We start from the raw sequence: 25,628 nt of genomic DNA, 5'->3' as shown, positions 1-25,628 counted from the left end.
AAATTCATTTCAGTAGGCCTTTAAGAGTGTGTGAAAGTTTGACTGCTACTTTGTTTACTTCCATGATGACCTCCTTAAAGTTTTGTAATCAATCAGAAATATCAAGCAGCTAAAATGCACCAAACATGGATAAGTGGCGACGGTGTTTTGCATTTTTCCCATCATGCTTTGTAATGGATTTAAATGGGTGTAAATGTTTAATTTGTTTATGGTGAATGGATGGTTATTTATAACATCCACAACATTCAGTGACCATATCTGTTGACATTTTGTGTCAGTTGGATTTTTTATTTTTTTCCCCATGATTACGAAGGTTGTTTGGATTTTGTCATATAAGTAAAGTCTGCGTACGATGCTGTTTGAGGCATAATTAGAGGTCTTTGACCTGTTAATCTCATTTTGTCCACTAAATGGCAATCGAATTGTACCGTCTAAGACGTCAGACTTTTTGAATGAATGCAAGTTCCCTGTGGGTGGGATTCCATCTTAATTTCATGACGTCTCGCGGGCCAATTTGAAGACGTTGGCGGGCCGCACTTTGGATAGAGGGAAAGATAAAGGCAGCAATATACAGAGACATCCTGGATGAAAACCAACTCTCCCCATCCATCCTGATGGAGCTTGAGAGGAGCTGCAAAGAGGAACGGGCCAAACTGCCCAAAGATAGGTATGCCAAGCTTGTGGCATCGTATTCAAATAGACTTGAGGCTGCAATTGCTGCCAAAAGTGCATGAACAAAGCACTTATGTACATGTCATTTCTTAGTTATTTTATTTCTATTACAAAAAACTCAAAGAAAACCTTTTTCACATTGTCATGGGGTATTGTGTGTAGAATTTTGAGGACAACAATGAACGTGTTCCATTTTGGAACTCCATAACAACATGTGGAGAAAGTGAAGCGCTTTGAATACTTTTCAGATGCACCGTATGTGTTGCTGCCACCTTGGCCAGCAATGGTCTGGTTTCTATTTCACTTGATTGAGTCACGATAACAAAACAAAGCGGGTCGACGAGAAGCCGTAGATTTTGTTGGAAAGTGCTAAGTGAAGAGCGGCTCTAATAAGGCAGCTCGCTCCAGATGTCTCCTAATCCACGCTCAAGATGAAAGTGGAATCTTCTACCAATTATGATCCCGACATTCTGAATTATCCCCCAGAAATCCTTCCAATGATTCCCTAATAATCCCCCTGATGGGATCACATGACCTACTTACACCGGTCACATGACCAGCAGCTCAGCGAAGGAAAGCCTGTTGGACACACACACACTTTAAAGCTGCAGTAAGGAAGAATTGTGGCGTATTGACTTTGTCAAGATGGACACACATTGGCTATGACACATGAACAAGAAGAAGTCATGTGACCTGTTGTGTAAACCTCACTCCCCAACGAGTTTTAGCTCGGTCGTCTGCACGCTCGCCTCTCATGCGGACCGCCAAAGTTTAAGTCCTGTGCGTACACGCTGGCACAAAGTTAGTATGTTGGGATAGGATAGAGCAGGGGTGTCCAAATCTTTTGACTTGGGGGCCGCATTTGGCTAAAAAAATTGGGCCAGGGGCCATCCATCCATTTTCTACCGCTTGTCCCTTACAAGAGTCGCGGGGGGTGCTGGAGTCTATCTCAGCTGCATTCGGGCAAATGGATATATAATTAATATAATTGGATGTTAAGAATATTACCTTGTTTACTTCCGTGATGACCTGCTTAAAGTTTTGTAATCAGTCAGAAATATCAAGCAGCTAAAATGCGCCAAACATGGATAAATGTGGAGAGTGTTTTGCTTTTTTTCCCATCATGCAATGTAATTGATTTAAATAAGTGTAACTTAGATTTTTTTTTATGGTACATGGATATTTTTTATAATATCCACAAATTTCAGTGAGCAGGTTGTGTTATGTGTGACCTTGTGTGTTGACTTTATGTTGCACCATGACTAGGGAAGGTTGTTTGCATTCGGTTATACAAGTATACGCTGTGCCTAGCTCCATTCAAAGTACAAGTGAAGGTCCTTGATTTGAATTGCCCGCATTGACCAATAAGGCAGATTCTAAAGGAGTCAATTAAAATGAGTACAATTGTCCTGCAGACAATATTCCTTATTTAATTCAACTCATGACATGTCGTGGGCAAAATTGAAGATGATGGGAAAATATTGCATATTTTGTGTGTTTGCCCTATAAAAAACAAGGTTTTCTTTGACAAAAAAGGCATAAAACAAACAAACAAACAAATAGAATTTCAACTTAGATCTAAAGTTGAGAGGTTTAAGCATTAAGAGTAAAAACACTTTGAGTGGGGGCCCTTTTGGATTCCCAAGAATTTAAGTGGGATTTTTTTTTAACTGTCTTTGCGCAAAAAAATCATAATTAATTAAAATGTGTGGTGTTATAAAATATTGACCAATTCGAAGCTTCAATTATCGTATTTTCCGCACTATAAGGCGCACCGGATTATAAGGCGCACCTTCAATAAATGGCCTATTTTAAAACTTTGTTCATATATAAAGCGCACCGCATTATAAGGCGCGTAGAATAGACGCTACAGTAGAGGCTGGGGTTACGTTATGCATCCCGTAGTTGCGAGACCTGTTGTGGCTCAATATTGGTCCATATATAAGGCGCACCGGATTATAAGGCGCACTGTCAGCTTTTGAGAAAATTGGAGGTTTTTAGGTGCGCTTTATAGTGCGGAAAATACGGTACTTCCCAATAAATATTCCACTTTGAACTGTTTTGGGGGGGGGGAAATATTGCATATTTTGTGTTTGCCATATAAACAGGGCAAAAAAGAGCATAAAAAATGTAATATTTTTATATATATATATATATATATATATATATATATATATATATATATATATATATATATATATATATATATATATATATATATATATATATATATATATATATATATATAAAATAAACTTAATATCGACAGACCTGAACTATAAAAAAGTTAAATTTAAAAATTATATATGACTTATTTGTAACATTTTTATGACTGAGACCAAACTTGAGGGGAGCCCTAAAGGTAAAAAAGGTAAAGGTAAAAAAAAAAAATCTATTTTTTGTTTTGGTTTAGAAAATGAAAAATATTAAAATGGCCCCGGCATGCTTTGATTTTTCAGTGTGCGGCCCTCAGTGGAAAAAGTTTGCACGCCCCTGCTGTAGGCTATGGAGCAACGTCACAATCCTCTTCTTTACTACCCACGCCTGCCGATGTGACGTCATCACCGCGCGACCCTCCACAGTGTTGACAGCGGCAAAGCGAGGAATGAAGACAAACCGGAAGAAACAATGACTTCCAACTTTACCGAATAACTATTACTAGTTCATTCAAGCTACCCCAATAAGTAAGTAGTTCAACTTTCGTTGGGTTTGTTGAATAAGTTTATGTTCGCTTTGACAACAAACAAAAAAAGTGTAATTTGCTTCTAGTTCCGTAGCTACATGCTAGCCGGCTTTGATTGAAATGATTGATTGAAACTTTTATTAGTAGGTTGCACAGTTAAGTACATATTCCGTACAATTGACCACTAAATGGTAACACCCGAATACGTTTTTCAACTTGTTAAGTCGGGGTCCACTTAAATTGATTCATGATACAAATATATACTATCATCATAATACAGTCATCACACAAGATAATCATCATTGAATTATTTACATTATTTACAATCCTGAAAGGGGGTGGGGGGGGGGTAGATTTGGTTGATATCAACACTTCAGTCATCAACAATTGCATCTTCAGAGAAATGGACATTGGAACAGTGTAGGTCTCACTTGGTAGGATATGTACAGCAAGTAGTGGACATAGAGAGAGAGATCAGAAAGCATAAGAATAAGTATCTACATTTGATTATTTACAATCCGGGGAGGTGAGATGTGGAAGGGAGGGTGTTAGTTTAGGGTTGAAGTTGCCTGGAGGTGTTCCTTTAGTGCGGTTTTGAAGGAGGATTGAGATGCCCTTTCTTTTACACCTGTTGGGAGTGCATTCCATATTGATGTGGCATAGAAAGAGAATGAGTTAAGACCTTTGTTAGATGGAATCTGGGTTTAACGTGGTTAGTGGAGCTCCTTCTGGTGTTGTGGTTATGGCGGTTATTTACGTAAAGGAAATAGTTTGACATGTACTTCGGTATCAGGGAGGTGTAGCGGATTTTATAGACTAGGCTCAGTGCAAGTTGTTTTACTCTGTCCTCCACCCTGAGCCAGCTCACTTTGGAGAAGTGGGTAAGAGTGAGGTGGGATCTGGGGTGGAGGTCTAGCAGTAATCTGACTAGCTTGTTCTGGGATGTTTGGAGTCTAGATTTAAGGGGTTTTGGAGGTGGTAGGGTACCAGGAGGTGCATGTGTAATCGAAAAAGGGTTGAATGAGAGTTCCCGCTAGAATCTTCATGGTGCTTTTGTTGACCAGAGAGGAGATTCTATAGAGAAATCTTGTTCGTTGGTTGACCTTTTTGATTACTGTGGTTGCCATTTTATCACAGGAAATATTAGCCTCTAGAATGGAACCTAGGTAGGTGACCTCATCTTTCCTGGTGATAACAATGTCACCCACTTTTATAGTGAAGTCACTGACTTTCTTAAGGTTGATGTGGGACCCAAATAGGATGGATTCCGTTTTACCCAAGTGTATGGATAGCTTGTTGTCAGCGAGCCAGGTGCAAGTTCGACAGAGTTCAGTACTGAGGATTTTCTCCACCTGTGACTTGTCCTTGTCTGATACCAGCAGGGGCGAGTCAGCTAGCTAGCTTGTGAACAATAAATAGTTACTTAGTTGGCGTAAATAAGTTACTTCACATGATATATGTTTTGTTGACATTTGATGCAATTATTCAAGTCAACCTAAGAAAAGTCATAGCGACAAACAGCAGAAAAGTGAGTTAAATGTGTGACATTAGTTATTGACGAACCTGCCTAAAAAAAATTTGAGTTCAATTCAAATCAAAGTTGACTGGTGACATTCATTGAGTAGGACAAATATTTGAAACATTTCCAATTCAGCAGGTTTGCCCACTTCCAAAGTATGCAGATGATTGTTACATAAGTGCTCTAAGTATGCAGATGATTGTTACATAAGTGCACTGTAGAGATCGATCGATAATGTTTTTTCTATACAAATAAAGTGGATTGGATTGATTGGATTAAAGCCTTACTTTTTAGCCCTTTTTTTTTACTGATATACACAATGAAATGTAACCTTCCTCTGATTACAACCCCTCAGCTATCAAGGCAGAAAGGAAATGTCAACACAAGCATGGAAAACACTCAAACAATGTCAACAAAATATTAAAATCACATTCAACACTTAACAATAAGATCTTGAAATAAGGAATATGTAAGAAATGCTTCATTAAGTGTAAGAAATAGTGCAAAGTGTGAAAATGTAAACAGAGAGAACGCTGAGAATAACTATTTTCTGCAGGTTTAGTGCCAGGAAGTTACAGCTGTGCTCTAAAGGGTGAGCTAAGGTGGTGTGGTATTAGCGGTCTTGGTGGGAACGAGCGCCTTGCCTCATTTACAGACCACATTGGTCTGACTATGGTCCCTTTGAAAAAATCCCAAAAAGTGCCATACTGTCCAACGGACTTTCCCTCTTTTATCCACAACTTCTTCGCTCTCTGCGGCACTCATTTTTACTTTTGACCGAAAAACAACAAGATGGCACAACCAAACTTCATAGTTGATACTGTTACCTGATTGGCTGTTAGCGTGACACTCCCACTGGCCAGTGTTCACTTCCCTGCGTTGCTCGGTTACCAGAGAGCGAGGGCCTTTGTTCATGCAACCAACCTTGCTTCCATAAAAAATGCAATGTTCTATCGGACGCATCTTTAATTGATATCGATTACGTTTCCATCGCGGTATATATTTATCGTATTTTTCGGAGTATAAGTCGCTCCGGAGTATAAGTCGCACCGGCCGAAAATGCATAATAAAGAAGGAAAAAAACATATATAAGTCGCACTGGAGTATAAGTCGCATTTTTGGGGGAAATTTATTTGATAAATCCCAACACCAAGAATAGACATTTGATAGGCAATTCAAAATAAATAAAGAATAGTGAACAACAGTCTGAATAAGTGTACGTTATATGAGGCATAAATAACCAACTGAGAACGTGCCTGGTATGTTAACGTATCATATTATGGTAAGAGTCATTCAAATAACTATAACATATAGAACATGCTATTCGTTTACCAAACAATCTGTCACTCCTAATCGCTAAATCCCATGAAATCTTATACGTCTAGTCTCTTACGTGAATGAGCTAAATAATATTATTTGATATTTTACGGTAATGTGTTAATAATTTCATCAATAAGTCGCTCCTGAGTATAAGTCGCACCCCCGGCCAAACTATGAAAAAAGCTGCGACTTATAGTCCGAAAGATACGGTATATCGTTTTGTCCCCCAGCCCTGAACGGCGCACTCATATGTTTTCCTTTATTGTGGAGACAGAAAAGCAAGCCCAAATAAGAAACCACACATTCAAAATAAGCCCAAACTTGCTTACAATTAGCAGGCAATGCAGATAGTGGGAGAATGTAAAACAGAAATCCAGCAAAATTTTTCATATTATTGCATGAACCAACCAGTAAGAATTCTGGTTGTCTCAGACCGGAGTATTTTTGTGTTAAGCGCACCTGTTTGAAGCCATTGACTCTGTGTTGTGATCTTGGTGAGTTTATGAAAGTGTTTTGCTTCCCAGAATGAGCGGCGATGAAGAGATCCAGGCTGCTTGTACTCGTAGTCTCAGCCGCCTGTGTGCTGGTCTATGTCTTGCTGGTCAGACGCCACTACTCCACGGGCGGTCCTGACACGCGCTGGCCACCCCCCCACCTGCCCGCCAGCGTCGAACACTTTCAGTACGGCATCATGTTCGACGCCGGGAGCACCGGCACCAGAATCCATGTTTTCAAGTTCAAGATGGACGGTGAAGGTGCGACGCATGATTGCATTACAAAGTTTTTGTGCCGTTTATTTGTGTGTCCTGTCACGCTGGACGTCTCCTGCGATTTGTGACAATACCTGAATCTGATGGCAGGGGCCAATGTTTTCTAATTTTCACATTTCAAAATATAGAATTTTTCGCTAGACCTGGAAAATTTGTTGCGCTCAAAAACGTGTCCAAACATATACACGTAAAAGTCTCAAGAACCCATATTCATATTTCTGTCGGCCATTTTTTAGGCCAAAAACAGGGGTCGTACTTTAACGCATTCCTCTCATGGTCTTTGAACAAACAAGCTCGGTTAAAATGACCGATATTAGACGGATGGCAATTTTGCCCATGCCAGGGATTCTTAACCTTTTTGACTTTTGTGCCCAACTTTTCCACTACACATAGATCAGCCGATCAGCTGCTACTGACGGTCCCAGACACGAGGCTGAAGCTTAGCGGTGACAGAGCTTTCGCCGCTGCTGCTCCCAAGCTCTGGAACGACCTACCTCTTAGTGTTAGACAAGCCTCCTCTCTTCCTGTTTTTAAATCTCTCTTAAAAACATATTTTTATTCCATGGCTTTTAACACTGAGTGATATCCATCCTGCAATGGCGCCCCATAATACACCTGCTGTGAACCTGTTTTTATGTTTTATTTATTTATTTTTTATCGTGTTCTGTTTGTGTTGTGTTGTGTTTGCTCGGTTCTCGTATTATCTTTTAACCTGCCCATTGTACAGCACTTTGGCTACCCCTGTGGTAAATTTTAAATGTGCTTTATAAATAAAGTTGATTTTATTTGATTTGATTTGATAGGGTCCCGGGGCCCACTCAAATATGAACACAGAATTTGTAATCTTACTCTTGATTTTAATCACACTCAGTCTGCCGATATTATCGGCCGATAAATGCTTTAAAATGTAATATCGTAAATTATCGGTATCGGTTTCAAAAAGTTAAATTAATGACTTTTTAAAACGCCGCTGTACGGAGCGGTACATACCCGGTAAAACACGGACGTAGGGGGAAGTACAGAGCAGATGCGTCTCCCAGTCAGGAGCCCCTCCCCTCTACCCTCTCCCACACACAACACAGGAGTTGACGACTGCAGCATGAGAGGTTTACTGGCGACGCATGATGACCTCATCAAACCGCCGCGAGTGGAGCATAACAACAACAAGAGTGTGTTGTTGCCGGTGCTGTAGCCGTGGCTAACAAGCGAGCGAGCTCGGTGACTGACTAACGACACCATGTCTATGGTTTGGGATTATTTTAAAGTGTCTCTGACGGATAAAAAACTGGCAATTTGCAATGACTGCAAAAAGTTGGTTATGCGAGGAGGAACCAAGACGTCTTCCTTTAATACGAGCAATTAGATCTCCCACCTTTTCAAGAATCATAAGGAGATACACGGTGAATATAAGCGGAAGATGGATGAAAAGCAAACACCGGAAAAAAGTAGTACCACACAGTTGTCGCTTAAAGACTTCGCCGAGAAAAAACAAAAATGGTTGATATCGGAATCTGTAATTAAGAGTTGGACAATATCGGATATCGGCAAAAAAGCCATTATTGGACATCTCTAACACTCAGTAATCATATAACTACTTACAGTTTACAACCTTGTCAAATGATATGAAAGCATGTGTTAATCACAAAGATTATTTATTCAACACATAAACCTTAGGCTTTAGGCCAGGCTGATTAGAAACATGAGTTCTAATCAAATATACTCATAAATGACTGATGAAAGCTACATTTACATACAATTATGTTGTGCTAAAATAAACAAACTAAATTACCAAAGATAATATTTCTTTACCTAACTGTCGATAAAATTAAAGTGCAAATGAAAATAGTTTATTTAATTCATAAAAACATCAAAGGAATACAATTTTTAAAAAATCAATCAACATAACATTAAATAAAATATGAATGAAAAAGAGCAGAAAGCATTTAAAAATGTATCTGCCCCCTATTTTCACAAATACAACAATTGACTTTCAATGCTGGCGACTACAAAACCATATTTTCATTTTACAACTATAAGAAATAATTCTACTCAGTCATATCTTATCATCAACATGACTTTTATATTTTTCTTAATAAATACAGCCTTGTTGCTTTAGTCATAATTTTTGCGTTTAAGAAATTTCTCTGACTTTAGCTCCAGACTTCGTTTGTTGGTTTGATATTGTCATTACCGCCACAAGTGGCGGAAAATGGTATTACAACCACAGCTGAGAAACAATTTTTTTTGGCGGCACACTAGGGGGCACTCGTGACCCAAGAATAGGACGTCAGTGTTAGTACGTGTGCCCCACAATACGAAGGTCCTGGGTTCGATCCTGGGCTCAGGATCTTTCTGTGTGGAGTTCGCATGTTCTCCCTGTGACTACCTGGGTTCCCTCCGGGTACTCCGGCTTCCTCCTACCTCCAAATACATGCACCTGGGAATAGGTTGATTGGCAACACTAAATTGGCCCTAGTGTGTGAATGTGAGTGTGAATGTTGTCTGTCTATATGTGACAAAGTTCAGTGTTATGTGTGACATGTTTCTTGACATTTTGTGCTGGTTTAATTTTTTCCCTGCGCTATGACTAGGGAAGGTTGTTTGGATGGGGTCATATTAGTAAATGCCGTACATAAAGTCTCTAAAAAGTACACTTCATGGTCTGAGTCACTCGTGTTTTCCACCAGATGGGGAAAAATAAGCACCTATCAGACCGCCAGATATTTAAATTTAATATGTACACACCCTGCCGGGCCAGATTGCTTGTTGAACTCGTGCCATCTTGCGTGCCAAATTGAAGACGTCGGCGGGCTCTGATCTAATGCATCGCCACAAAACTTTCAACATTTATAACTTCGCTCCACAAATTCAGTTCTTGATCATAATTGTTACAAATGATAATGACGACATACTGAAGTGCCAGATGGGTCAATACTAGAGATGTCCGATAATGGCTTTTTTGCCGATATTCCGATATTGTCCAACTCTTAATTACCGATTCCGATATCAACCGATACCGATATAAACAGTCGTGGAATTAACACATTATTATGCCTAATTTTGTTGTGATGCCCCGCTGGATGCATTAAACAATGTAACAAGGTTTTCCCAAACTAAATCAACTCAAGTTATGGAAAAAAATGCCAACATGGCACTGCCATATTTATTATTGAAGTCACAAAGTGCTTTTTTTTTTTTTAACATGCCTCAAAACAGCAGCTTGGAATTTGGGACATGCTCTCCCTGAGACAGCATGATGAGGTTGAGGTGGTGGGGGTAGCGGGGGTGTATATTGTAGCGTCCCGGAAGAGTTAGTGCTGCAAGGGGTTCTGGGTATTTGTTCTGTTGTGTTTATGTTGCGTTACGGTGCGGATATTCTCCCGAAATGTGTTTGTCATTCTTGTTTGGTGTGGGTTCACAGTGTGGCGCATATTGGGTAACAGTGTTAAAGTTGTTTATACGGCTACCCTCAGTGTGACCTGTATGGCTGTTGACCAAGTATGTATTGCATTCACTTGTGTGTGTGAAAAGCCGTAGATATTATGTGATTGGGCCGGCACGCAAAGGCAGTGCCTTTATGGTTTATTGGCGCTCTGTACTTCTCCCTACGTCCGTGTACCACTCCGTACAGCGGCGTTTTAAAAAGTCATACATTTGACTTTTTTAAACTGATACCGATAATTTCCGATATTACAGTTTAAAGCATTTATCGTCCGATATTATCGGACATCTCTAGTCAATACATATTGGTAACCGTTCGTGGTGGGCGGAGCCTGGCGGTAAAAACTGCTTGAAACTGTCATTAATTGACTTGAAATGATCAGATTTCCTTCCAAACTAACCTGAGGCTTTAAGTTTGGGGTCCGATCGTGACTTGTGGTGAAATCGACACCTATATCGCCCTCAAGTGGTGGAAAATTATAATAGTTTTAACTTCCTTCCGCATGCGCCAATCTTCCTGAGATTTTTGATGGCGCGTCTCGGCATTGGGAATGACGCGAGCGAACCCCGAGAGTTCAACGCTGTCGCAGCTTTACGGTTTTCTTCTTCTCCCAATTGGTCATGCTGTTCTGCTAGCATGCTAAGGCTAGCATCATGTTGATCGACCTACTCAAATAATCCTCTTAAAAAGCTTTCAAACGGCCGATTGAGCATGGCGGTCGACATCACGGGAAGCGAGAGACGCTCTGCAGGAAGTCCCATCCGGCCTCACAAGAATAGTGCAGTCAGAGAAGTCGCCACACATGTGGCGAAGATAAACGACACAGAGTCCCCGTTGTCATGCACACAAACTCATCACAGCCTTTTCCAGCATGGCTTCCATTTGGTTTGCCGCCCACGTTATCGCATTTCAGCACTAAGCTGAATCGCACTGCCTGAGTGCTCTTTTGGCTCCTTTGTTAGCCACACCGCTAACCAGGCGGGCGACACGCTAATTTTGTAATGCTTCCCCTCGCAGACGGTCCCGCTGTGGTCCGCGAGACGTTCCGAGCCATCCAGCCCGGACTGTCCGCCTACGCCGACCATCCTGAGGAGGTACTGCTGTCCTGTCCTGTCCACCTGAACTCTGACCTCAACGTTAACGCCCCCCCCCCCCCCCCCCCCCCCCTCCTGTGTGCAGTGTACCGCCGGCATCTTGGAGCTGCTGGATGTGGCGAAGGCCAGGGTCCCGTCCTCCGCGTGGAGCGCCACCCCGCTGGTTTTGAAAGCTACCGCTGGCCTCCGCCTGCTTCCTGTCGAGAAGGCCAACAACCTTCTGGAGCGGGTGAGGGACTTTCACCGCCACCTAGTCCTCAATCACTGTGCTCCATCAGTGATTCCAAGTGCCACCATACATAATAAGCAACATTAAAATACAGTAGCGCAGTAGGCTCAAGTATTCATTAAAAACAAGGCAGAGTATATGTGATATTTTTGGCCCCTGTAACATTACACACAATGCACAAACATCAACCATGGCACTCCATGTACATTACCGTATTTTTCGGAGTATAAGTCGCTCCGGAGTATAAGTCGCACCGGCCAAAAATGCATAATAAAGAAGGAAAAAACATATATAAGTCGCACTGGAGTATAAGTCGCATTTTTTGGGGAAATTTATTTGATAAAACCCAACACCAAGAATAGACATTTGAAAGGCAATTTAAAATAAATAAAGAATAGTGAACAACAGGCTGAATAAGTGTACGTTATATGACGCATAAATAACCAACTGAGAACGTGCCTGGTATGTTAAAGTAACATATTATGGTAAGAGTCATTCAAATAACTATAACATATAGAACATGCTATACGTTTAGCAAACAATGTCACTCCTAATCGCTAAATCCCATGAAATCTTATACGTCTAGTCTCTTACGTGAATGAGCTAAATAATATTATTTGATATTTTACGGTAATGTGTTAATAATTTCACACATAAGTCGCTCCTGAGTATAAGTCGCACCCCCGGCCAAACTATGTAAAAAACTGCGACTTATAGTCTGAAAAGTACGGTACATATTTACAGACTTGGTGTACCACTAGATGAATTTCCCTGTGTGTCCAGGCGAGGGCGCTGTTTGACACGTCGCCTTTCCTGTCCCAGCACAACAGCGTGTCCATCATGGACGGCCCTGATGAAGGTACCGTCAGAGAACATTACATAGGGTTGCGCCGTATGGACGATGTGGATGATATCATTTTGGCCGACGATACTATCGGGTTGGTAGAGCGGCCGTATCATAAACTTGGGGGGGGTCCAGGTTCGATCCCCGCTTCCGCAATCCTGGTCACTGCTGTTGTGTCCTTGGGCAGGGCACTTTACTCACCTGCTCCCAGTGCCACCCACACTGGATTAAATGTACTTGTGATACAAGCAGTCCTGCAGCATGTTTACTTGTGTGTGATATCATGTGCGAAACAAGCAGTCCTGCCGCGTGTTTACTTGTGTGATATCACGTGAAGTGAATTATATTTGTATAGCGCTTTTCTCTAGTGACTCAAAGCGCTTTTACATGTTGCTGGTTACTGGGGTTCAATCCCCACCTTCTACCATCCTAGTCACGTCCGTTGTGTCCTTGGGCAAGACACTTCACCCTTGCTCCTGATGGCTGCTGGTTAGCGCCTTGCATGGCAGCTCCCGCCATCAGTGTGTGAATGTGTGTGTGAATGTGGAAATACTGTCAAAGCGCTTTGAGTACCTTGAAGGTAGAAAAGCGCTATACAAGTATAACCCATTTATCATTTATTTTACATAGTGAAAGCCATTATCTAAGTTACATTTAAACCAGTGTGGGTGGCACTGGGAGCAGGTGGGTGAAGTGTCTTGCTCATGACTAGGATGGCAGAAGCAGGGATCGAACCCAGAACCCTTCAAGTTTCTGGCACGGCCGCTCTCCCAACCAAGCTATGTCGCCCGTGTGAAAGGAGTCCTTGCAACGTGTTTACTCGTGTGTGATATCATGTGCGACACAAGCAGTCTTGCAGCATGTTTACTTGTGTGTGATATTATGTACGATACAAGTTGTCCTGCGGCATGTTTACTTGTGTGTGATATTATGTGCGAAACAAGCAGTCCTGCCGCATGTTTGTGTGAAATATCATGTGCGATACAAGCAATCCTGCCGCGTGTTTACTTGTGTGAGATTATGTGCGATAGGAGTCCTTGCAACGTGTGTACTTGTGTGATATTATGTGTGACACAAGCAGTCTTGCAGTGTGATTACTTGTGTGATATAATGTACGATACAAGCAGTCCTGCGGCGTGTTTACTTGTGTGTGATATCATGTGCGAAACAAGCAGTCCTGCACCGTGTTTACTTGTGTGTGATATCATGTGGGATACAAGCAGTCCTGCAGCGTGTTTACTTGTGTGTGATATCATGTGCCATACAGGCAATCCTGCACCGTGTTTACTTGTGTGTGATATCATGTGCGAAACAAGCAGTCCTGCACCGTGTTTACTTGTGTGTGATATCATGTGGGATACAAGCAGTCCTGCAGCGTGTTTAATTGTGTGTGATAGCATGTGCCATACAGGCAATCCTGCACCGTGTTTACTTGTGTGTGATATCATGTGCGATAGAAGCAGTCCTGCAGCGAGTTTACTTGTTCAAAGATGGACCGCCAGTTTACACCTAAATGTCCTCCAATAAAAACACATTTTCTTCTATTTTACTAAAGTCATTTACAAAATGTAGAGATGCGAGGCTATAGGCTATTAGGAGCTAGCAGCTACGAAGCAGCTAAGCACACAATAGCACACAAGCTAGTCATAGGTAATAATAATTGAACAATATTGCAGTGTAAAACAGCACATTGGTCAATATAAACAAGTATCAAATAACCACATTTACATATTCTCCAAAGCAGAAGCGTATTCGTAAGTATCCAGTAACAAACGTGTCCGCATCATTCTTACTGCGTCCACTTTTTTTAAACATTTCTTTAGCATTTTAATATTTTTTGCTCACCTTCGGCTTCTCTCGACATGATACGCGCACGTTTTGTGGCCAATTATGCAAATTAGGCTGATTTACAGCCTCAGTTTCCGCAGGTCGATTGCGATCCTGTCCCTGCCGTCCCTGTTTGTTAAAGGGTGAATAGACCAATCAGTGCTGCGACGTGGGCTGTATTTCTGTAGTTAACGTTACAATATCAGCTCCACTTCTTTGAAAGGTGTGTTGACAGAAGTCACCATGCTGTCATTTGGCACGTCTAATTAGATTCTGCCTGGGGAGGGCTACAAAAATGGTCCCTAAGTTCAGTGTCAGGGACTACAAAGTCCGTGTAGGAGCGACATGTAGTTTGTGTGTTCTAACCGTTTGGAAGCTGGCCCAGATATAATCCAATCCTTTTTAAAGTAGTTCATACAAGCAATTACGGCCATGTGGGATAATGTCCCGCTTAATCTTAAGGGGGGGAGGGGCGGGGGGTGCACAGGCCGATTATTTGCTGTTGATTTCTGAGGCTGAAATGTTTTCTCCTTCCCTGGCAGGCCATAAATGTCTTTTAATGATTACTGAATTAACTTCTTATCCAGCCCTACTTTGGGGGGGGCGGGGGCTCTAATGGACACGCTGGGACCATAAGCGACCCTTTTAGAAGTCTAAACGGATCACACAAGCCTTATTATCGCTCTGAGATTTTGCACTTCTTGGCCCGCATGCTTCTGCCGGCCTGAGATTACCGAATGGAAGCGACTTATTGTTAATGCAGATGTGAGTGGTGGGTTGGGTGGGGTGGGGGGGAGCGTGTTAAGTGCCGGTGTTTAGCTCGCTGACCCGCGGCCGCGTTCTTGCCGCACTTGTTTGTTTTGTTGGAATCGCCCACTTGAGCATGTACGCCAGGTCAGAGGTCGCTGGTAAAAGGCACTAATGCTTGGTGTCGAGTGCAAATATTTCATCATGTTGAATAAGCCCCGCCTCCTGACATCTTTTATCGCTCACAGACGTGATGTCTGCTCATGATTTTATCATTGATATGTAAAAGACTAATTTCTTTCTCTGCTCAGGAATTTCTGCATGGATCACCATCAACTTCCTCACGGGTGAGAATTTTATGTCCTCCAGCCTCACATCTTCAAATGTGCCAGGGCGGGGGTGTCCAAACTTTTTCCACTGAGGGCACACTGAAAAATTAAAGCATGCCATTTAGAAATTTGCATTTTCAAAACCAGTTGGGCTCCCCTCAATTTTGGTAAGCCTTAAATAGGTCAATCATTGATTTTTGATTTGTTATTATTTCTTGAATAATGACTGTTTAAGAACAGAAAAATTACACTAAAGGTCTCGGGGACCCAAAAGGCCCCCACTCAAGTGTTTAAAAATAAATCGTATATTTTGTTGAATGTATAACAACCCACTTTGGGGTGTACAAATGTTTTCCACTGAGGGCCACACACTGAAAAATTAAAGGATGCGGGGGCCATTTAGATATTTTTCATTTTCAAAACCAGTAGGACTCCCCTCAATTTTGGTAAACGTTAAAGGTCCCGGGGACCCAAAGGGGTCGCAGTCATTAAAGTGTTGAAAATAAGTCTTTTTATTTTATTGTATTTTTTTACTTTAGTTTTTACTACTATCTGTAGATCAAATTCAGATCTATCCGTTACCATAAAGGTTTTTTTAAAGTCTAAAACACAAATAATTGATAAGTTTTACCCAAAACATTTTTTTAAATGGAATATTTGGTCTCGGGGACCCAAAGGCCCCCACTCAAGTGTTAAAAATAAATCATATATTTTGTTGAATGTATAACAACCCACTTTGGGGTGTCCAAATGTTTTCCACTGAGGGCCACACACTGAAAAATTAAAGCATGCGGGGGCCATTTAGATATTTTTCATTTTCAAAACCAGTAGGGCTCCCCTCAATTTTGGTAAACGTTAAAGGTCCCGTGGACCCAAAGGGGTCTCAGTCATTAAAGTGTTGAAAATAAGTCTTTTTTTTTTTTTGCTTTAGTTTTTACTACTATCTGTAGATCAAATTCAGATCTATCCGTTACCATAAAGTTTTTTTGTTTTTGTTTTTTAAAGTCTAAAACACAAATAATTGAAAAGTTTTACCCAAAACATTTTTTTAAATTGAATATTTGATGTGAAGTAGTTGGAGCCTTCAATAGGTCAATAATTTTTATCAACATTGATTTTGATTCGTTATTATTTTTTTAATAATGACTGTTTAAGAAAATAAAATATACACTAAAGGTCTCGGGGACCCAAAAGGCCCCCACTTAAGTGTTAAAAATAAATCATATATTTTGTTGAATGTATAACAACCCACTTTTGGGGTGTCCAAATGTTTTCCACTGAAGGCAACACACTGGAAAATGAAAGCATGCGGGGGCCATTTAGATATTTTTCCTTTTCAAAACCAGTTGGGCTCCCCTCAATTTTGGTAAATGTTAAAGGTCCCGGGGACCCAAAGTTATTATTTTTTTCTACTTTAGTTTTTACTACTATCTGTAGATCAAATTCAGATCTATCCGTTACCATAAAGGTTTTTTTTGTTTTTTTTTTTAGTCTAAAACACAAATAATTGAAAAGTTTTATCCAAAAGTTTTTTTTAAATAGAATATTTGATGTGAAGTAATTGGAGCCTTAAATAGGTCAATAATTTTTAACAACATTGATTTTGATTCGTTATTATTTTTTGAATAATGACTGTTTAAGAAAAGAAAAATTACACCAAAGGACTCGGGGACCCAAAATGCCCCCTCTCAAGTGTTAAAAATAAATCATATATTTTGTTGAATGTATAACAACCCACTTTTGAGGTGTCCAAATGTTTTCCACTGAAGGCCACACACTGAAAAATGAAAGCGTGCGGGGGCCATTTAGATATTTTTCATTTTCAAAACCAGTAGGACTCCCCTCAATTTTGGTAAATGTTAAAGGTCCCGGGGACCCAAAAGGGTCTCAGTCATTAAAGTGTTTAAAATAAGTCATATATTATAATTATTTTTACTTTCAACACCTAAATATCCGCAGATCAAATTCAAATATATCCGTTGCCATGAAGTTTTATTTTTTTATTTTTAATGGCTTTTTTTTTTTTAAGTACAAAACTAATTGAAAAGTTTTACCCAAAGCATTTTTTTAAATTGAATATTTGATGTGAAGTAGTTGGAGCCTTAAATAGGTCAATAATTTATAACAACATTGCTTTTGATTCATGATTATTTTTTGAACAATGACTGTTTGAGAAAAAAAAAATCACACTAAAGGTCTCGGGCACCCAAAAGGCCCCCACTCATAAAAGTGATCAAAATAAGTCTTATATTGATATGTATTTTTTTTACTTTCAACTCTTAAACCCCTACATCAACTTCAGATCTATTCCTTGAATATAAGTTTTTATTATTTTTCGAGCAATGACAATTTTGGAGTAAAAAAACTGCCTACATGGCAGTTTTGTGTTGTTATTATTGTCAGTATTGCAACATTTTCTTGTTACATTTCACCTGTTTGCTCTTATATTCTAATCTTTGTTTCTTTTAAGAGTATTTTTAAAATGTGCCGCGGGCCGTAAAAGGTTAGCTGTGGGCCGTAAATTGCCCCAGGGCCGCACTTTGGACACCCCTGGCCTTGGTCTCTTTCTCTCTCTCTCTCTCTCTCTCTCCAAAATATGTGTGTGCGTGTGTGATTACTGTGGACAAGGAACAGTGATTACCTGTTATTGGATTATTTTTCAGCCTTCAATTTTCCTAATCTGTCCCATGTCTGTTGTCCCGTCCCCTCCCAGGTTCCCTCCACCACGGCCACTCGGCCACGGCGGGCATGTTGGATTTAGGCGGGGGGTCCACTCAGATCACCTTCAGCCCACAAGACGAGGTGAGGAAGGCGTGTCCCTGTCCAAGTCTCAGCATGGCGTCCATCTTGCAGCGCTCTAATCGGCAAAGGCCCCGCTAATCCCAGACAAACACTCTCACATCGGGCAGGGGGCCCGGGGAGGGGTCTTATCTAGGTCAGGCTTCGTACACCAGGGATTGGTGAGCGCCTGACCCTGGCGGCGGCGTCACGTTATCTTCGCCCTGCTCCTCCGGTTGAAGATGACTTCTTCGACGCCGGTGAACTTTCACCTTTTGATCACCTTGTCGTTGTCTCCGCAGAAAAGCGTCCAGACGTCGCCCATGGACTACATCAGGTCCTTGACCCTGTTCAGCATCAGCCGCACCCTCTATACGCACAGGTGACCCCACCTGTCTGCATCTACACCACTGTTTAACAAGGGGGGTGGGGCTAAGTGGAGTCACATGCTTATGTAACTGAGACCATGTCACTGACCTTGTCTCCTTAGTTACCTCGGTCTGGGCCTGATGTCCGCTCGACTCGCCGTCTTGGGAGGCGTCAACGCTCCGCCTTGTACGTTTGTTTTCACCCAGCCTTTTACTGCACAGGTGTCAAACTCAATATTTAACGTGGCCCCCACATCATTTTTTGTTGCCACTTTTTATGGTGGCCCGTCCCATAATTTGAATGTAGCTTGTCGCATAATTCAATTGTGGTCCGCAACATTTTTTTAAGGTGGCCCTCCACGTCATTTTATGTGGCACACCACCTTATTATATTTTGGTCCGTCACGTCATTTATGTGGCCGGACACATTTTTACATTGGCCCTCCACATCATTTTAATTATGGCCCACCACGTCATTTCCCTGGGGTCCGCCACGTCATTTTATGTGGCCCACCACCTCATTATATCGTGGTCCACGACATTTGGTCCGCCATGTCATTTATGAGGCCAGACACATATTTTTTAATTGGCCCTCTACACCATTTCAATTATGGCCCACTATAGAATTTTATGTGGCTTGCCACATCATTTTACATGGCCCGTTTGGTCATTTAAGCATATACACTTCTAATTTGGCAAGCCACGTTATTTTATGTGGCCCTCCACACCATTTCAATTACGGCCCACCATATAATTTTATGTGGGCTGTTTGATCATTTAAATGTGGCAAACAATACACTTCTAATTTGGCATGCCATATCATTTTATGTGGCCCTCCACACCATTTCCATTATGGCCCACCATATAATTTTATATGGCCCACCACATTTGGTTCGCCATATCATTTATGTAGCCACACACATATTTTTAAATTGGCCCTCCACACAATTTTAATTAGACCCACTATATCATTTTATCTGGCCCATTTGATCTTTTTTTGTGGCTTGCAATACACTTCTAATTTGGCACGCCACATAATTTTATGTGGCCCTCCACACCATTTCAATTATGGCCCACCATGGAATTTTATATGGCCCACCATGGAATTTTATATGGCCCACCACCTTTGGTTCGCCATATCATTTATGTGGCCAGACATATTTTTAAATTGGCCCTCCACACAATTTTAATTAGGCCCACTATATAATTTTATCGTAGGCCGCGCCATCATTTTACATGGCCCGTTTGATCTTTTTTTTTGTGGCATGCAATACACTTCTAATTTGGCACGCCACATCATTTTATGTGGCCCTCCACACCATTTCAATTATGGCCCACCATATCCTTTTATATGGCCCACCACATTTGGTTCGCCATATCATTTATATGGCCAGACACATATTTTTAAAGTGGCCCTCCACACAATATTAATTAGGCCCACAATATCATTTTATCCGGCCCGTTTGATCTTTTTTTTTTGTGGCATGCAATACACTTCTAATTTGACACGCCACATCATTTTATGTGGCACACCACCTTATTATAATTTGGTTTATGTGGCCAGACACATTTTTAAGGTGGTCCTCCTTATCATTTTAATTATGGCCCACCACATCATTTTATTCTGGGCCGTACCATAATCAAATTTTGGCCCACCACGTAATTATGTGGCCAGCTACATCTTTTTTAAGTGGCCACCCACATCATTTCAGTGGCCCCGACGTTTTTTTAACTGGGTCGCCACATCATTTCATGTGGCCCCCATGTCATTTACGTGGCCTGCTAAAAGCAGGAACAAAAAAATCTGTTTCTGGCTAAATGTGTGTGTTGTTAGAATTTTGACAGTAAAATGTTGCACACGTTTTACACTTTATTATGATTATTATTATTATTTGTTTGTGTAATCCTAAATTACAATTTCAAAACAAATTATGCGTAAGAAATATCATCAAAAAGAGTTGCCTTTGCAAATTGTGTCACAAAGTTATGACACATTCATGTTACATGTGGCCCTCTGAGGGCAGCCATCACTGCGATGTGGCCCTCAACGAAAACAGTTTTTAAGGCCTGCTTTAGTGTATAAACAACACCTCCTTTTCTACTGCTGACCTGTGCGCTCCTGTGTGTGAACAGTAGGAGGCAGCACTGAGCTGGTGAGTCCCTGCCTGGCTGCAGACTACTCGGGCAGCTGGGAGTACGCTGACACCGTGTTCACTGTGAGCGGACATAGGGCAGGTACCGTCCATCTTCTTTTCCCAGCATGCAGCAAACAACCTCACACCTGCGCCACACGGACACACCTGTTGGGTCACGCCCACCTCTTGTAAGGTCACTGTTGTCCACTCCAGTGCCCAAATTTTTTCCACTGATGGCCATTTTGGTAGTTTTTGCCTTCAAAACCAGTACAATATATTTATTTCAAAGAACTAGAAAGTGCAATGCAAATGTTGAACAGCCAAAGCCGAACTTAGATGCTAACAGTTAGTTATATATACAAGCTAAATATATGTATATGTATAAATATGAGCTAAAAAGCTAACAAATAACTATGCTAACATGTTAACAATAGCATACAGTTACTGTCCTGGGCATGACGTTAAAGTGCATCCGGCAGTGGAGGCTCCTCTATGGGGTCTTGGGGCACTAGGAGGTTAACCCCTTTACTACTGTTACCCCAGGTGGCCCTTGGCAAAGGCCGAGTACCTGACTGCCCCCTAGCCAGGGATACGGTGAAGACCTCAACGGCGGAGCAGGCGGAAGACGGTAGATTTAAGAACTACCACAACAGCTGCGATGTGTAAGAAGGCTGCAGCAGAAAAGGGTCCCCAGTCGTCTTGGACTCCATGCCACTGGACCCTGACCCGATTCTGTCAAGGATCGTGTGGTGACTGTCTGTGCACCAGTCTCCCCACGTAAAACAAAGTCACGCACAGGCATCCTCCATAAAGGGATACCCCCCTACCAGGAGGATTGTCATACTCGTTCAAGTGACCGCCGATGATGACTTACAGTTAACATTAGTGAAAGACCGTAATATAGCATGTTAATGTTAGCATGCTAAAATACTAACATGTGTCAAGTACCAAATAATATTACTCTGAGGTGTGCAGCTGGAAATTGTGTTTAAAACGCTAGCCTGCAAATGTTGGCATGCATCAAGTGCCAAAATAGGACTAAGTTGTATACATTACGAAATTAGCTTCAAAAAAGATAACATACTGACGTTAGCATGCTAACAGATATCACTCATCAAGTGACAAAATATTTGACGCCCAAGTGTATACCTGCATCGTTAGCAAAAGATTTAGCATACTACCGTTAGCATGCTAACAGTTATCATTGGTCAATAACAAAATATTTGACGCTAAGGTGGATACCTGCAAAATTAGCAAAAAAGTTAGCATACTACCGTTAGCATGCTAACAGTTATCATTGGTCAATAACAAAATATGTGACGCTAAGGTGGATACCTGCAAAATTAGCAAAAAAGTTAGCATACTTACGTTAGTATGCTAACATATCAATTATCAAGTGACAAAATATTTGACGCCCAAGTGTATACCTGCATCGTTAGCAAAAGATTTAGCATACTACCGTTAGCATGCTAACAGTTATCATTGGTCAATAACAAAATATTTGACGCTAAGGTGGATACCTGCAAAATTAGCAAAAAAGTTGGCATACTTACGTTAGTATGCTAACAGATATCAATTATCAAGTGACAAAATATTTGACGCCCAAGTGTATACCTGCATCGTTAGCAAAAGATTTAGCATACTACCGTTAGCATGCTAACAGTTATCATTGGTCAATAACAAAATATTTGACGCTAAGGTGGATACCTGCAAAATTAGCTAAAAAGGTTAGCATACTAACCTTAGCATGCTAACAGGTATCATTCATTAAGCAACATATTTGATGCCCAGGTGTATACCTGCAAAATTAGCAAAAAGGTTAGCATACTAATGTTACCACGCTAACAGACATAATTCATCAATAAAATATTTGATGTCCAGGTGTATACCTGCAAAATTAGCAAGAAAGTTAGTAGACTACCTTTAGCATGTGAACATGTATCATCAATAACAACATTTTTGAGGCCCTGGTGGAGTCCTGCAAAAAAGCTAGCATAATAGTGTTAGCATGCTAACAGGTATCATTCCATAACAAAAATATTTGATGCCCAGGTGTGGACCTGCAAAAAAGCCTGCATAAGCATGCTAATGGGTGTCATTCATCAATGACAAAATATTTGCTACCCAGGTGTATACATGCAAAATTAGCAAAAAAGCTAGTAAACTAGCGTTAGCATGCTAACAGGTATAATTCTTCAATAACAAAATATTTGATGCTTAGATGGATCCCTGCAACATTTTCAAAAAAGCTAGCAAAGTCCTCAAAGACTTTACAAAGTCGGAATCATACGATTGTCCGAAACGTCTTTCTGAACCCATCAAGGTTTTGTCTCGTAAGGTGAAAAAGTGTCCCAACATGTATGTCCAAGTGGTTCTAGGAAGGTGTAATGTGAGTGAGTCCACCAGAACCTCACCTGCGTGCGTTTCAGGGGAGGAGCCTTACGAGGCGTGTCTGACCAAGGTGAAAAAGGTCCTGTCGGGGAAGGTCAACATGGCCGAGACCGCCGGCGTGGACTTCTACGCCTCCTCCTACTACTACGACCGGGCCCTAGACCTGGGCCTCATCGGTGAGCTTCTTGTCACCAGTGTTTGATTGGACCACATCATCCCGTACACCTGCACAACAACACTTGTGTGTGTGTGTGTGTGTGTGTGTGTGTGTGTGTGTGTGTGTGTGTGTGTGTGTGTGTGTGTGTGTGTGTTTGTGTGTGTGTGTGTGTGTGTGTGTGTGCGCGCGCGCTCAGACAAGGTTGAAGGAGGAAGCATCCTGGTGTCTGACTACACAGGAGCAGCTAAAAAGGGTAAGGTGGCGTCATCTGGTGGTTTTGTCCAAGTACTGCAGCACTGCCCAGAACACATGTTGTCGTGTAGTGTGCAGCGAGATGTCCCTGAGTCCATCGCACAACCCTTTCCTCTGCCTGGACCTGGTCTACATGTCAGTCCTGCTGCAGGAGCTGGGCTTCCCGCCACAGAAACCTCTCAAGGTGAGGAGGAACACAAGGATAGGTCCACTTTTGTCGAGCTCATCCTTCAAAGTGTGTTGTTGCAGCTGGCCAGGACCATCAATCAGGTGGAAACCAGTTGGGCCCTCGGAGCGATCTTCCAGTACATGGAGGTCCTGCAACCCACAAAGAACTGATCCTAGGGCCTGAACCCAAAAGATCAGTCCTGCTCTGGTCTTCGGACGACCAGAAGAATCTTGCTGGAACTTCACTTCAGTTCTTCTGGACTCCGTTATCCAGCTCAAGACTGATAGTTTCTGTTTCTGGCATCGATTAGTCATGTCTGGCAGCTCTCGGGGCGATTCCAGTACATGGAGGTCCTGCAACCCACAAAGATCTGATCTTAGGGCCTGAACCCAAAAGATCAGTCCTGCTCTGGTCCTCGGACGACCAGAAGAATCTCGCTGGAACTTCACTTCAGTTCTTCTGGACTCCTTTATCCAGCTCACGATTGATAGTTTCTGTTTCTGGCATCGATTAGTCATGTCTGGCAGCTCTCGGAGCGATCTTCCTGTACATGGATGTCCTGCAACCCACAAAGATGTGATCCTAGGGCCTGAACCCAAAAGATCAGTCCCGCTCTGGTCTTCGGACGACCAGAAGAATCTTGCTGGAACTTCACTTCAGTTCTTCTGGACTCCGTTATCCAGCTCACGACTGATAGTTTCTGTTTCTGGCATCGATTAGTCATGTCTGGCAGCTCTCTTGATGTCTGATCACAACACTCCATAGAGCAGGGGTCACCAACGCGGTGCCCGCGGGCACCAGGTAGCCCGTAAGGACCAGATGAGTAGCCCGCTGGCCTGTTCTAAAAATAGCTCAAATAGCAGCACTTACCAGTGAGCTGCCTCTATTTTTTAAATTTTATTTATTTACTAGCAAGCGGGTCTCGCTTTGCCCGACATTTTTAATTCTAAGAGAGACAAAACTCAAATAGAATTTGAAAATCCAAGAAAATATTTTAAAGACTTGGTCTTCACTTGTTTAAATAAATTCATACATTTTTTTACTTTGCTTCTTATAACTTTCAGAAAGACAATTTTAGAGAAAAAATACAACCTTAAAAATGATTTTAGGATTTTTAAACACATATACCTTTTTACCTTTTAAATCCCTTCCTCTTCTTTCCTGACAATGTAAATCAATGTTCAAGTAAATTATTTTTTTTTATTGTAAAGAATAATAAATACATTTTAATTTAATTCTTCATTTTAGCTTCTGTTTTTTTGACGAAGAATATTTGGGAAATATTTCTTCAAACTTATTATGATTAAAATTCAAAAAAATTATTCCGGCAAATCTACAACATCTGTAGAATCAAATTTAAATCTTATTTTAAAGTCTTTTGAATTTCTTTTAAAATTTTTGTTCTGGAAAATCTAGAAGAAATAATGATTTGTCTTTGTTAGAAATATAGCTTGGTCCAATTTGTTATATATTCTAACAAAGTGCAGATTGGAGTTTAACCTATTTAAAACATGTCATCAAAATTCTCAAATTAATCTTAATCAGGAAAAATTACTAATGATGTTCCATAAATTATTTTATTAATTTTTTCAAAAAGATTCGAATTAGCTAGTTTTTCTCTTCTTTTTTTCGGTTGAATTTTGAATTTTGAAGAGTCGAAATTGAAGATAAACTATGTTTCAAAATTTAATTGTAATTTTTTTCGTGTTTTCTCCTCTTTTAAACCGTTCAATTAAGTGTAAATATCATTAATTATTAATAATAACATAGAGTTAAAGGTAAATTGAGCAAATTGTATCAAACTGGTAGCCCTTCGCATTAATCAGTACCCAAGAAGTAGCTCTTGGTTTCAAAAAGGTTGGTGACCCCTGCCATAGAGGATGAATTCTTCTTCTTCCACAT

At 41.1% G+C, this 25,628-nt stretch overlaps 1 protein-coding gene across 2 annotated transcripts in view; it reads left to right on the top strand.

Annotated features, from left to right (window-relative positions):
* Positions 1 to 25,029, top strand: part of entpd6 (ectonucleoside triphosphate diphosphohydrolase 6) — a 104,731-nt gene extending 79,702 nt beyond the window's left edge. For both annotated transcript variants that reach the window (XM_062059372.1, XM_062059371.1), the window contains 14 exons: positions 3,132 to 3,356; positions 6,719 to 6,949; positions 11,424 to 11,500; positions 11,586 to 11,729; positions 12,513 to 12,588; positions 15,459 to 15,494; positions 18,190 to 18,278; positions 18,557 to 18,636; positions 18,745 to 18,809; positions 20,756 to 20,857; positions 23,187 to 23,324; positions 23,502 to 23,558; positions 23,629 to 23,741; positions 23,807 to 25,029. In XM_062059372.1, the coding sequence (XP_061915356.1) occupies positions 6,730 to 6,949; positions 11,424 to 11,500; positions 11,586 to 11,729; positions 12,513 to 12,588; positions 15,459 to 15,494; positions 18,190 to 18,278; positions 18,557 to 18,636; positions 18,745 to 18,809; positions 20,756 to 20,857; positions 23,187 to 23,324; positions 23,502 to 23,558; positions 23,629 to 23,741; positions 23,807 to 23,896 (1,287 nt within the window). In that variant the 5' untranslated portion in view covers positions 3,132 to 3,356; positions 6,719 to 6,729 and the 3' untranslated portion in view covers positions 23,897 to 25,029. The remainder of the gene's footprint in view (positions 1 to 3,131; positions 3,357 to 6,718; positions 6,950 to 11,423; positions 11,501 to 11,585; positions 11,730 to 12,512; positions 12,589 to 15,458; positions 15,495 to 18,189; positions 18,279 to 18,556; positions 18,637 to 18,744; positions 18,810 to 20,755; positions 20,858 to 23,186; positions 23,325 to 23,501; positions 23,559 to 23,628; positions 23,742 to 23,806) is intronic.
* Positions 25,030 to 25,628: the final 599 nt, after the last annotated feature.

This window comes from Entelurus aequoreus, linkage group LG09 (genome assembly GCF_033978785.1).
Source record: "Entelurus aequoreus isolate RoL-2023_Sb linkage group LG09, RoL_Eaeq_v1.1, whole genome shotgun sequence".
NCBI lineage: Eukaryota > Metazoa > Chordata > Actinopteri > Syngnathiformes > Syngnathidae > Entelurus > Entelurus aequoreus.
This window is presented reverse-complemented; position numbering and strand designations above follow the sequence as displayed.